At 36.1% G+C, this 14,351-nt stretch overlaps 1 protein-coding gene across 7 annotated transcripts in view; it reads right to left on the bottom strand.

Annotated features, from left to right (window-relative positions):
- Window positions 1–14,351, bottom strand: part of CCDC138 (coiled-coil domain containing 138) — a 133,578-nt gene that overhangs the window by 30,002 nt on the left and 89,225 nt on the right. For 5 of the 7 annotated variants that reach the window (XM_059406390.1, XM_059406391.1, XM_059406392.1 and 2 more), the window contains exon 13: window positions 13,507–13,683. In XM_059406390.1, coding sequence (XP_059262373.1) covers window positions 13,507–13,683 — 177 coding nt within the window. Of the gene's footprint in view, window positions 1–6,677; window positions 6,947–12,693; window positions 12,768–13,506; window positions 13,684–14,351 lie in introns of those variants that run through there. The other 2 variants (XM_059406394.1, XM_059406395.1) reach the window with 2 other exon arrangements.

The following is a 14,351-nucleotide window of genomic DNA, read 5'->3' as shown; positions in this document are numbered from 1 at the left end:
ATCATATGATCTCCCTGATATGAGGATGTGGTGATGCAACATGGGGGCTTAAGTGGGTAGAAGAAGAATCAATGAAACAAGATGGAATTGGGAGGGAGACAAACCAAACTCTTAATCTCACAAAACAAACTGAGGGTTGCTGGGGGGAGGGGGGTTGGGAGAAGGGGGTGGTGTTATGGATATTGGGGAGGGTATGTGCTTTGGTGAGTGCTGTGAAGTGTGTAAACCTGGTGATTCACAGACCTGTACCCCTGTGGATAAAAATATATGTTTATAAAAAATTAAAAATTAAAAATAAATAAATAAATAAATAATAAAAACTTTCTTTAAAAAAAAAATCTCAGTGCAGAAATAAAATCTAATCAGGCTGAAATTATAAATGCTTTAACTGTGATGCAGTTTAAATTGGATGCTCTAACAGGTTGGGAAAATGAGGCAGAAGAGAAAGTAAGTAACAAAGAACACAACTTGATGGAAAAGGAAGCTAACGAAAAGACAAACAACTAATGGACCTTGAGGGGAGGCTTTGGGATATCAGCAATATTATAAAGTGAAACAATATTAGAATTACTGAGGTTCCTGAGGAAGAAGAAAGAGAGAGAGTGACAGAAGGTAAATTTGCACAAATCATAGCTGAGAATTTCCCTAATCTGGGGAGGGAAACACATTTAAATAAAAAAGGTAGGTACAAGCCCCTCTCCCAAAATCAGTAAAAATAGACCAACACCATTGACAGATGAAAGGATAAAGAAGATGTGTGTATAGTCATCAGAAAGGATGAATACTATTTACATTGACGTGAATGGAACTGGAGGGTGGTATACTGAGCAAAATAATCTGAGAAGGACAATTATCATATGGTTTCACTCATATGTGGAAGATAAGAAACAGCACAAAGGCTCATGGGGGAAGGGAGGGAAAACTGAATGGGAAGTCATCAGTCAGGGAGAAAAACTATGAGAGACTCTTAACTATAGGAAACAAACTGAGGGCTGCTGGAGGAGAGGTGGGTAGAGGAAATGGGGTAATTGGGTGATGGTCACTAAGGAAAGGCATGTGATGTGATGAGCACTGGGTGTTATAAGCAACTGATAAATTATTAAGTATTACATCTGAAACTAATGTTGTACTAAATGTTGGGTATTTGTATTTAAATTTTAAAAATCCCATGACCAAATGTAGTTTATTTTAATAATCTAAAGATTATCATTTTTATTACCTATATTAATCACATGATCCTTTTCTTGGTCCATAGATACAAAAAGTTCATTGATAAAATTCAACATCCACCTTTAAACATAACTGAATGGAATGATGGATATTTTCTTAAAATGGTAAGACATATGTATCTCAATCCAAGCCAGCAACACTTTGTTTAATGAAACAACACGAGAAGCATTCTTATTAAAATGAGGACTATATGATAATGTTTACTATCATGGCCATTATTTAGCTTTGTACTAAAGGTGACACCCAAATTTAATGAGACAAGCCAAAATAAAATTATAAAGATTGTTAAGATATAATATTTACAGATAATATGACTGGAAATATATCTGGAAACCCCAAGAAAAAGAAATGAAAAATCATTACAATCAATAAGAGAATAGAGAAAAACTTTAAATACCCCTAAAAAAGAATTTCTAAACAAAGGGAGAAAGATAGTTTATTGAATAAAGGATAGGTAGCCATCTGGAAAAACAGTATAATCCAGGGGCACCTGGGTGGCTCAGTGGGTTAAAGCCTCTGCCTTCAGCTCAGGTCATGATCCCAGAGTCCTGGGATCTAGCCCCGCATCGGGCTCTCTGCTCGGCAGGAAGCCTACTTCCCCCCTCCCTCTCTGCCTGCCTCTCTGCCTACCTGTGAACTCTGTCGAAATAATAAAATATTAAAAAAATAAAAATAAAAAACAGTATAATCCAACCTCGTACCTTTCACCATGATAAACTGCAAATGAATCAGAGATCAATGTGTGTGTATACATATATATGCATCAGGTAAGCATTAGAGGATAAAATAACCAGAGTAAGGGTGATAAGGAGAGTCGATGGGCCTCAGTTACATAGGATGGACGAAGAAGGACTAAGGATGTGATATTGGAGCAGGGACCCAAAGGAATGGAGGGAGCAAGCCTTGCCACTATCTAGGAGAAAAGTATTATGGGTGGAAGGATAAAGTGCAAAGACCATGAGGCAGGATCAAGTCTGACATTTGGTGAAAATGCTAAGATGTGAAGTGAAAAAGGAAGCCAGAGGCCAGACCTTATAGGGCCTTGTGGGCCATTCTAAAAATACTACCCTTCACTCTGTGACAGGAAACCACTTGGGGAGTTCTAGGCAAGCGAATGAGGCACATTTCAGTGAAGGCACTGAGAATATAGCAGGAAGAAGCAAGGAAACCAGTAAAAGACTACTGCAAAAATACACATAAGATATGAACGTTTGGCTTTGGTTATAGTAGTGAGAATCATAAAAGTACCAGAAAAAAGCAAAAACACACAAGAATTCATTCCCCCTAGAGAACACAGAAAGCTTAGCCAAAATCTTTAAAAGAGAAAACCTGACATGATTCAAAATAAGACTAACCTTCCTCCTTTCTTAATAATTTGTCTTAAAAGATACAAAGGCGATTTCCAACTTTGATTTCCTAACAACTAGCACAAACACTGAAATGGCTATTTCTGTTTTGCATACCCAAGAATTAATCACCCTTTTCTCAACGATCAGCAGATTCAAATATCAAGATGATATAAACAGGTCTCTGAGGAGTGACAGACAAAGATACAAGGGGTGCTACTAGTACCATTTTGAACTCCTCAAGCAACTAAACCATAGTTTCTATAAAATCATGTTCTCTGGGTTTAGTTAGGCTTGTAAACAATTATGTTAAACTGTAACAAATTCAGATGTTGAAAACAGCCTGCATATTGCTTTGGTAGCTGAATTGGTTTTGGGGATAACCTAAACCAAAGTTTTGATTGTTTTTTTCTTAAAATATTTTCTTAATCTCATACAATTTCAAACACTGTTGTTCACTCTGATGAAAGACATTTGATGACTAAAAACTATTTTAAAGATAGCCCCCCAAAAATTTAAAAAGGGCTCAAACATATTTTGTACACCCATGTTTATGGCAGCATTATTCACAATAGCCAAAAGTGGAACCATCAATGGATAAACTGATAAAATGTAGTGTAATCATACAATGGAATATAATTCAGCCTTTAAAAAGGAAGGAAATTCTCACAAAGGGGACATTAAGCTTAAGTGAAATTAAGTCAATCACAAAGAGATGAATACTGTATGACTCTATTTACATGAGGTACCTACAGTAGTCCAGTTCATACAGACAGAAAGTAAAATGGTGGGTGACCAGAGCTAGGGGGGAGAGGTGCTTGATTGAGGGAAGAGTGCTTAACTGGTAAAGATTATCAGTTGAGGAAGACGAAACAATTCTGAAAATAGATGGAGATGGATGGCTGCACAACAATGTGAATGTACTTAACACTATAAACTGTACACTTAAAAAACTGGCTATCATGGTAAATTTTGTTGTATGTCTTTTACCACAATTAAAAAAAAACTATTTCAAAGAAAATGAATAAAAACTAAAACTGATATATAAATGGCATTTTGAAAATGATTTAAAAAATAAAATATGCTTCTCACCTGTCCATGATTAAACTTCAAATAAGGTGTCTACACAGGCAGTCTTCAACCTCCAAACATTGTATCTGGAAGCCTCTGAACCACCTCCTGTACTTAGACTGCTGTGCAAAAACCAGCAAGAAGCTCAGGCAGCCCAAGTTTCCATGTCAGCAGTGCTACTGTCTTAGCTGGGCAACATTACCTGTTCAATATACTGTATACTGAGTACCAACATTTAGGAGTGGGGAGTGGTGAAAAGAAAAGCAAAGAGCAGCGTGATAGGGAGGATGTAGTCACATACAGAAATGGGTATGGAACATAATTACCTGCCTGAATTATCCATATCACCATACCTGTCTATACTAAACTCAATTCCTGAGTCTCTGAACTGTGAGCTATCAGAAAAAACAATTTTGTAACACATAAACAAGGTAAAGAATTAATTTTGTAAATCTTTAACTCTGTGTTCTTTACCTTTTGTTATTTACCTACTTTTTTCTCCATATAATTCTCACAATCTGAGAAATTTTCTTTTGATCCAACAATTCTACTTCCTAGGTATCTATTCTTTCTTATAGGTATCTATTCTACCAAATAACTTCCCACATGTGCAAATTTGCTTTTGTGAGAATTAGTTTGTATACAGAAGCATTGTTTGCCTTAGCAAAAAACTAGAAACAACCCAAATATCTGTGAAAATTAACAAAAGGAAATCTCATTTAGAATGGAGTCAGAAGAAGGAGAGTCTGGATGGCTCAGTTGGTTGAGTATTCAATTCTTGATTTCAGCTAGGGTTGTGATCTCAGGGTGGTGGGATCAGGCCCCAAGCAGGGCTCCAAGCTCAGCAGGGAGTCTGCTTTTCTCCTTCTTCCTCTCCCTTCCCCCCTCTCGCTGTTCTCTCTCTCTCCTCAATTCTCTCTCTCTAAAATAAATAGGTATTAAGGAGGGCATGAATGTAATGAGCACTGGGTGTTATATACAACTGATGAATCACTGAACTCTACCTCTGAAACTAATAATAAACTATATGTTAATTAACTGAATTTAAATAAAATATAAATTTACAAATAAAATAAAATAATTGGATAAATAAATCTTTAAAAAAAAGTGGTGTCAGAAGGCCAGCAGGGGGATGCTCATGGCCTACCACGTGTGGTCAATTGCAGACCCAACAGGAAGTGATGCACCTTGCACATGGATACTACTTTACTAAGCCAGCAGGAGGAAGAAAGTTTTCCTCCTTCCACATCAAAAGTCCAGCCAATGAGAAATGGTCGTGACCCTGCCAATGCAAAGTCACTATACTTCCAACTCCCAGTTTACTCCAATGGGCTTTCTGTTTATAACAGCCCTCCCACCCATCTACCCTCCCAACCCCCACAACCATCACCACCACTTTTGTATGAAAGAGCATTCCTCTCCTTTGTTCTCTGGTCTTGTCTGTGGTTTTGCTGTAGCTTGCTTGACCTGGATGGCAATTCTCTGCTATACTGAATAAACCCAGTTTTGCTGGTTGAATACCTGGCAGTTTTATTGTTTAAGGTTAACATATCCATCAACAGTCATCTTAAATGAATAAATTTTTTAAGAAACTCTTTATGTACCAATATAAGATCTCTAAGATCGATTTTTCATAACATGGCAGGCTAACAATCTTATGATAAAAATGAAAAAATAAGAATGTGTGTGTGTGTATAGAGACATAGCACACCTACAAAAGAACATGAGAAAAAACTAGTGAAATTGCTTTCTCCAGGGAAGGGAAAACAGTGACTGAAAGAAGACTTTTTTTTTTAACTTCATTCACTTTTGTACCTTTGAAACGATTAGCTATGTGAATGTGTTATCTTTTAAACAATATACTCAATTTAAAAAATTCCTTCCTTGTGTTAAATATTCAGAGAACTCTTATTTTACCCTGATCCCCAAACCAGGCAAAGACCCTACCAAAAAGGAGAATTTCAGACCAATATCACTGATGAATATGGATGCTAAGATTCTCAACAAGATCCTAGCAAACAGGATCCAACAGCACATTAAAAAGATTATCCACCATGACCAGGTGGGATTCATCCCTGGGCTACAAGGATGGTTCAACATTCACAAATCAATCAATGTGATAGAACAAATCAATAAGAGAAGAGAGAAGAACCCCATGGTCCTCTCAATTGAGGCAGAAAAAGCATTTGACAAAATCCAGTATCCGTTCCTGATTAAAACGCTTCAAAGTATAGGGATAGAGGGAACATTCCTGAACTTCATAAAATCTATCTATGAAAGACCCACAGCAAATATCATCCTCAATGGGAAAAAGCTTGCAGCCTTCCCACTGAGATCAGGAACACAAGGATGCCCACTCTCACCACTCTTGTTCAACATAGTATTAGAAGTCCTAGCAACAGCAATCAGACAACAAAGAGAAATAAAAGGTATCCAAATTGGCAATGAAGAAGTCAAACTCTCTCTCTTTGCAGATGACATGATTCTTTATATGGAAAACCCAAAAGACTCCACCTCCCAAACTACTAGAATTCATACAGCAATTCAGTAACGTGGCAGGATACAAAGTCAATGTGCAGAAATCAGTGGCTTTCTTATACAACAACAATGAAAATACAGAAAGGGAAATTAGAGAATCGATTCCATTTACTATAGCAACAAGAACCATCAGATATCTGGAAATAAACCTAACCAAAGATGTAAAGGATCTGTACTGGAGGAACTACAAAACACTCATGAAAGAAATTGAAAAAGACACAAAAAGATGGAAGACCATTCCATGCTCTTGGATCGAAAGAATAAACATTGTTAAAATGTCTATACTACCTAGAGCAATCTATACTTTTAATGCCATTCCGATCAAAATTCCACCGGTATTTTTCAAAGAGCTGGAGCAAATAATCCTAAAATTTGTATGGAATCAGAAGAGACCCCGAATCGCTAAGGAAATGTTGAAAAACAAAAATAAAACTGGGGGCATCATGTTATCTGATTTATTTTTTAAAAAATAGTATATTCATTATCTATACATTTAATTATTTGATTCCTCAGCTTTCTCTCTCACACTAACTGGCAGGTGAGATTTTACTCTCTAAAATACACCATGGTTTGTTTTGTTGTCAAAAAATATTGAAGCACGCGGGCGCCTGGGTGGCTCAGTGGGTTGAGCCGCTGCCTTCGGTTCAGGTCATGATCTCAGGGTCCTGGGATCGAGTCCCGCATCGGGCTCTCTGCTCAGCGGGGAGCCTGCTTCCTTCTCTCTCTCTCTGCCTGCCTCTCAGTGTACTTGTAATTTCTCTCTGTCAAATAAATAAATAAAATCTTTAAAAAAAAATATTGAAGCACGTTTCTTCAAGACAGGCTATATAACACAAACCTAAAACTTGACCCAAAATGGGTTCATATCATCTTGTGTTACACCAGAAAAGCCCGGCTTATATCGCAAAAAAGACTCTGTTACAGTATCAGATGAGGGAATGAAAGCATCATTAAAGCAATTATGCAACTTAAAATATGCTATAAATTTGACAGCATTCAGAGACCACTATCAAATGCACAGTTACATGTGCATATCAAATGACTCTTAAGTAGATTTCAAGAGGTAATGCAAAGGATTGCTAGGTTAGTACCCTGTGCCCCATATCCCTCAAAGGGCTAACCACAAACTACTTGAAAGCTCTTTTATGCTGGGATGGAAGGCCAATGAATTGATTTTCTTATCAAGTTTCATACACACTTCCTACAAGAAATGTCTCAATAAATGGTAACAATAATAAATATTACATAAACATATAGTAATAATAAATATTACATAAACATATGTGCATATATGAAATATTAAGTATTAAGCAACAACTAAAAATAAGGGCTATGCAGAAATATGCAAAAAAAAAAAAAAGCTCATAATATGACATTCAACAAAGCAGAACAGAAAGGGAAAGCTCAAGGAATTTTAGTGACTAGAAGTCCCCATGTCTTACTGTTGGGTAGCAAGGCCCTTCTGAGTGAGTGCCAGGCCCCACTTTCTGATTCTTCTACTACTTTGACCACTCACTCTGCTTCAGCTACACTGGCTTCCCTGGTGTGTCTTGAAAATACCGTATCTAACAATTTTACCTGCCCTAACACCTTTGCTCTAGTGGGTCCTGCTCGCTACAACAGTCTTCCAGACCTCTGCATGGCTAACTCTCTTACCACTTTTATAATTCTATTATATTGGTATTATTACCATCCTCACTATACCAATAATTTGACAAAAGTCAACTAGACCATAGCTTCATGTTGACAGGGGACCTAATTATCTTGCACTCTGCTGTACTCCTAGTGTCTCACTGAGTGCCAGGGTAAGTGCATCGTCTATAGACAGATATTTGTTGAATGAAATAAAGTTGTATTTTCTAATTTTTTTATAATGAATACACATTTCTTATACAACAAAGTATGCATATTATGATCGCAACTATGTAAAAAATATATGTTATCAGGCAATATGCAAACTATGTCTTATTAAGGTGGTAGAATTAAAAGGGGTGTCAACTTCTTATACTTAAAAAATATTATTATATATGCTTCAATTACTAAAAATAAATCTTCCCATTGTGTTTCCCTACAGAACATTCTTTCATTTGAAAGCTTTTAACTGAGAAAACAGGTTATACGTATGTAGGATTCATGACTAGAAAAGAAACATGGGTGTGTATATACTACGTTGGTACACTGTTGAAAATAAATTGCATTTGTCATTTCATTGAAATTACCCTTGCTTTAATCTCCTTAATAATAAAAACATATTAGAATGAGAGAATAAATTAAATAGCAGGAAGGGAAGAAGTGATACTGCTCAAATCAAGAAAAATCAACTACCAGTGAAAAAGACACCAAACTAAGAAATACAAGTAAATTCACAAATAACTTTAAGATCCAGAGAACATATTTAATGCATGTAGCATAAGGTATTTGATAATTCTTTGCTATATATAACTGTATTATAATATATAATACATTTTACCCATATTCATAATTTAAACAGTACTCAAGTATATTTCTTTGCAAAATACTCAAATATTTTCTTGTATTTTGATATTTTAGGCAGATAAACAGACTGATGCAACTAAATCTACACTAGAATCCAACCTTGTTAAACAAAGAAAAAGAAAAGAAATACCCAACATCATGAATATTATTCATGGTTAAAAGAGAGAAAGTAATGTACATATGAAGTAAATGTACGTATCTTCAGATAGTAAGACTTTCCTTCCAGTTTTCAGCCTTCCAAATTTCTATTATTTTTATAATACAAATAAAAAGTGCCTTCAAAATGTGCTCAAATACATTGTTGCCATTCAAGTGTTAAATGGTAGCATATTACCTTAGACAGGCAGTTTTTAGACCGCAGAACAGAATGAACTAAATAATACAAATACAAACTTAAGTCCTCCTATTTAAACTAAGTCTGACAAGAAAAGGAAAGTACTCTTTGAAAAATAAAATAAGACTCAAGTTCTTACACAGCTAAACCCAGATAAGTGAGTAATAGCTTTTAACCACTGACAGGAAAAAGAAAAAGAAACCACAAAATAATTTTCTAAAATCAACACTACTAAGTTATTATATGATATATACTCATGCCCAAAAGAGGTATTATCAGAAACCCTCAATCTAAAAAAAAAAAATATGCTCATGATATATACATTGAGGTAAATCAATGTATAGATCTTAGTTTACACTCAAAGAAATGCATTTTAAAGTAAAATATACCTAGATCATAAAGAAATACATTTTAGCAGCTTTCAAAAATCATTTCTCATATCTGAAAAGATGAATCTGGGGGACGAGCACAAGCAGGACAAGAGAAAAACCACCACTCTATAAGAGCTTAACATGAAGTATCCAGTGGAGATGGAGTACCCTATTGCTCCTCAAACTACTGTAAGAACTGGTCTGCGATTTCCAATCCAGCAGAGAGAATGCAAGACTTTAACAAAATACTGTCAACAAAGAGGCTATTAGACTGCAGGGCTCTCATACCTTCGGCAGGGTACCCTACATAAACAAATCAAATTCTAAAGCAGTCAGTGCACTTGAATCTAAGAAAACAAAATTCAAGAAAAACTAATCATCAATGCCAACCAGATTTCTTTGAATTATAGAACATGAACCTCAAGTAAATCTATCATAACAGCCAAATAACTATATTTCCCCCAACAAGGCAACCATTTGTGTTATAGCCAATTAAATAATTTCTTTGCTCTGCATCCCTATCTTTTCTATAGAAACCTCTGCCCTAGCACTACCTGCAGAACACCCTACCTATTTTCAGATTTGGTGCTATCCCTCTGGAATCACTGTTTGCTCAAATAAACTCTTCAGAATTTGTTTTACAATACCATTTAAAAAACACTAGAAATTAAATAAAACATAAAAGCCCAAATTTTTAAAATTATTGACCTTGATAAAATTAGTAATTTGACAACTCCTACACAAGTTTTAAACACTGTTTCTGTACTGACTTGTGTTAGAGACCAGTAAGCACTTTGAGTACTCCTGGGCAAGAGCCTGGCCCACTGACACCTTCCTCCAGCCTCCTGCTCCAAAGCACTGAATGCACATTGGAGGAAGCCCCAAGGCTCAGCAAACCACTGCAAACACAATGCTTGAAACATGCCACCTCATGCATAGCTGGCCACCAAGACTCATTAATTGTGTGACATAAGCCATCTGCAAATCGATTCTTATTTTTTTTAAGATTTTGTTTACTTAGGGACACCTGGTAGCTCAGTGGGTTAAGCCTCTGCCTTCAGCTGAGGTCATGATCTCAGGGTCCTGGGATCGAGCCCCGCATCAGGTTGTCTGCTCAGCGGGGAGCCTGCCTCCTGTCCTCCCCTGCCCACCTCTCTGCCTACCTGTGATTTCTGTCAAATAAATATATAAAATCTTAAAAAAAACAAAAAAGATTAGTTTATTTATTTGACAGAGAGAGACACAAAGAGAGAGGGAACACAAGCAGGGAGAGTGGGAGAGGGAGAGGCAGGCTTCCTGCTGGGCAGGGAACCCGATGCAGACTTGATCCCAAGACCCTGAAATCATGATCTGAGCCAAAAGCAGATGCTCAACACACTGAGCCACCCAGGCACTCCTGCAAATCCATTCCATCAAGATTTCTCTTCCCACAACGTTTTCCTCTGAACTTAAAATAAATAAATAAATAAATAAGCATGTGTAAATTATAAAAATGGTGAAATGAGTTTCTCATCTCAAATCTAGAAAAAACAGAACATAAAACAAATAGCTAGATAAGTATTTGCTGCATTTTAATCTATTATTCGTTTAACCCCTTCAATACAGTTCTTTGGTTAATATAAACCCAGTACCTAATGGGTTTATATTAAAAATATAAACCCAGTACCTAATGGGTTTATATTAAAAATAGAAAAATATGGGTGCCTGGGTGGCTGAGTGGGTTAAGCCTCTGCCTTTGGCTTAGGTCATGATCTCATGGTCCTGGGATCGAGCCCCTCATTGGGCTCTCTGCCGAACAGGAAGCCTGTGCTTCCTTCTCTCTCTCTCTGTGTGGCTTTTTGCCTAGTTGTGACCTGCCTGTCAGATAAATAAACTCTTAAAAAAAAAAAAAAAAGAAAGAAAAATATATTAAGCAAATAAATATACTTCAGTCAGAAATTATCAAAGATTCACCCATTTCTAATCTTCCAAAAGTTTTCCATCACTAAAAATGATATGGCTTTCTAGGAATCCACATTAGAAACTGCTTTATTTATTCAATTTGAACAAGAAAAGATAACCTTGGATTTGAGCATAATCTGAACAAGGTAAACACATGTGAATGAACTGAACATCTGCTGACTTTACTACTATTTCCCCATATGTGAATGTTATGGTGCCACAAAGTCATTTCACCCAAGTAGGTCCACTATTTCATAAAATTATATTTAGTTTTCCTTTGGCTACAAGATTTCACCTCCGTCAGGAATATTCAGACAGATTTGTTTCTAATGAATAGACATTTGCATCTGGTAAAATTTTTGTTTTCCTCAGTGAGAAAAATCCTGGGTGTTTCAGTCAGTTAAGTCTCCAACTCCTGATTTCCACTCACGTCATGATCTCAGGGTTGTGAGACCGAGCCCTGTGTCGGGCCCATGTGGGGCTCCATACTAAGCAAGGGAGTCTGCTTGAGATTCTCTTTCTCCCTCCCCCATCCCCATACACACTCTCTCTCTCGCTCTCTAATAAATAGATAAGTCTTTAAAAAGAAAGAAAGGGAGCACCTGGGTGGCTCAGTTAGTTAAGCATCTCTCTTTGGCTCAGTTCATGATCCCAGTGTCCTGGGATCAAGTCCTGAATCAGGCTCCTTGCTCAGGAGGGAGCCAGCATCTCCCTCTGCTTGACACTCACCCTGCTTGTGTGTGCACTCTCTCTCTCTCTGAAAAATAAATAAATAAAATCTTTAAAAAATAATAAAAAATTTAAAAAGAAAGAAAAATCCTATGAAACTTGATTTTAAGTCTACCCACTTTAAACAAGTAATCTGGGGTGTCTGTGTCTCAGTTTTCTAATTTTTCACTTTTTTGCTCTATAGCATATATTAGTAAGTTAAGATATAAAACCCCAAGATTATTTAACTAGGTAGTTAAATAAGTGTAAAATCTTAGCATTTGCAAATGGCTAAAAATATTAATAAAATATGTCAGAGAAAATTTGACATTTGGGGGCAGGAAAAAAGCCTCTAGAAAACCTAATCACAGTGCAATGGTAGAATGTATCTTGTTACACCTAGAATCAGAAACATTTTTTTCTAATCTAAGTCCTACCTCCACCTAACTATGGAAGCCATGGACAAGTTACCTGACTTTTCTAGGCCTCAGTTTTTCAACCCTCATAAGGATGTTGTAAAAGAAAAACGAGAAAGTATATAAAATGAATTAAAAATGTGAAGCCATATGCTGAAGGTACCTAGTAAGAAGTAGAACTATGCTTTACACCCAGCTGTTAGGGATTCACCCACAAGCACCAAGTACCACAGACTGCTTACTACCACAATGAGCAATGACTTTCCAATTTTAGTTTCCACCTTCTGGAAGGCATAAACATTCCATTTTAGAAGAGCTGTAGAAGGAAGGGAGAATAGGGAAGAGGAAAAGTTACAAGTGAAAAAGAATTAGTGAGGCAAAATGTTTGCTTATAAGTCACGGGGTTACTTACGGTTCAAGAGCAATACCAACCAAAGCAAATGAAAATATTTATGTTCAACATCCCCATACATATCTGGGCTAAATTAGGAACCATCAATAGTAAGTTAAAAGAACTTACTACAGCAATAAAAAAACCAAAAAGAAAAAATAAAGCCACATACAGCAAAATATTACAAATATGCATGAAAATAAAGGAGCCACATATACACCTGAGTGCTCCTCCCACCCCCCCCACAACCCTCCAACAAAACAGTAAGGTTGAAGAAGAAACAGGAATATGGCTTTGTCATATTCTCCCGTTAGATGGGGACACACTTGAACATCTCCTTCTAAGTAAGCAGGGAATACAGGATTAGATCTGTCAGAATGATGAGACAGGGAAGAACAGACAAGGAAGCTTGAAAACATGAATAACAATGTAGAGTATATGCACATAACTGAGATGAGATGAGGTGAGTACTGGAAATTGTGCAATGTTAATGGAAATTTAGACATATAACTTTAAGAGATGTTATTAATAACAATTACACAACTGTCAAAAATACTCCTTAACCATTTCTATTATAAAATACAATATATCTGATACATAGTTATACATTCAGAACACAAAATCATTGACTGTCATTTCTTTATCTAAAAACTTTAAAACTTACTAGATTCCACTGTCATCTGAAGCAAACTATCAATGACGTTAGAAAGTAGTCCTTTGCTGGATATTCGTAGATGATTTAGTATTACTGGAACAGCTTGATATTCCAAAAACAAGACTTTTCCTTCATCTGTCTTCAAGTCCAAACAGAGAGAATCAAATGCCTGAGCCAGGTAGTCAGCTAAAAAACAGTATATAAAATCAACTGTCATTATCATTATCATTACTGTAGCTGGTAATCAGAAACAATAGAAAGAAAGAAAGAAAATACCATCACTTAAATTTAAAAGGGAAACAAAAATTAAATGACCAGAGATCATTTACAATCTGTTAGAACTCAAATGCTTGAGGGGTGCCTGAGTGGCTCAGTTGTTAAGCGTCTGCCTTTGGCTCAAGTCATGAAACCCCATGTGGGGTTCCCTGCTCAATGGGAAGCCTGCTTCTCCCTCTCCCACTCCCCCTGCTTGTGCTCCCTCTCAAATAAATAAATAAAATCTATAAATAAATAAATAGAATAAATAAAATCTAAAAAAAAAAAAAAAAGCACCCAAATGCTTGAAACAAGAAATTATACTATGAGGGGTATAAATTTCATTCATATTTTAACATCAAAATAACAATAAATTGTTTTTATTACAAGAAAACAGTTGATTTTAATAGTAAAGGCCACAGTGATGCTTATTTTTTCATATGTGATAACCACCAGATGCTTTCAAAAGTGTTTTTATTTTTACCCAGCATTTGAGATATTTTTTTGTTGCTGCTCAGTGTTTACTTATTTCAAAATGTAACTTTACACGAACTTTTAATTGAGGATTTCTGTCTCTTAATAAAGATCAAACAGCATTC

Source organism: Mustela nigripes, chromosome 7, assembly GCF_022355385.1.
Source record: "Mustela nigripes isolate SB6536 chromosome 7, MUSNIG.SB6536, whole genome shotgun sequence".
Lineage (NCBI taxonomy): Eukaryota > Metazoa > Chordata > Mammalia > Carnivora > Mustelidae > Mustela > Mustela nigripes.
The sequence above is the reverse complement of the archived record's forward strand: the minus strand, read 5'-3'. Positions and strand labels throughout refer to the sequence as shown.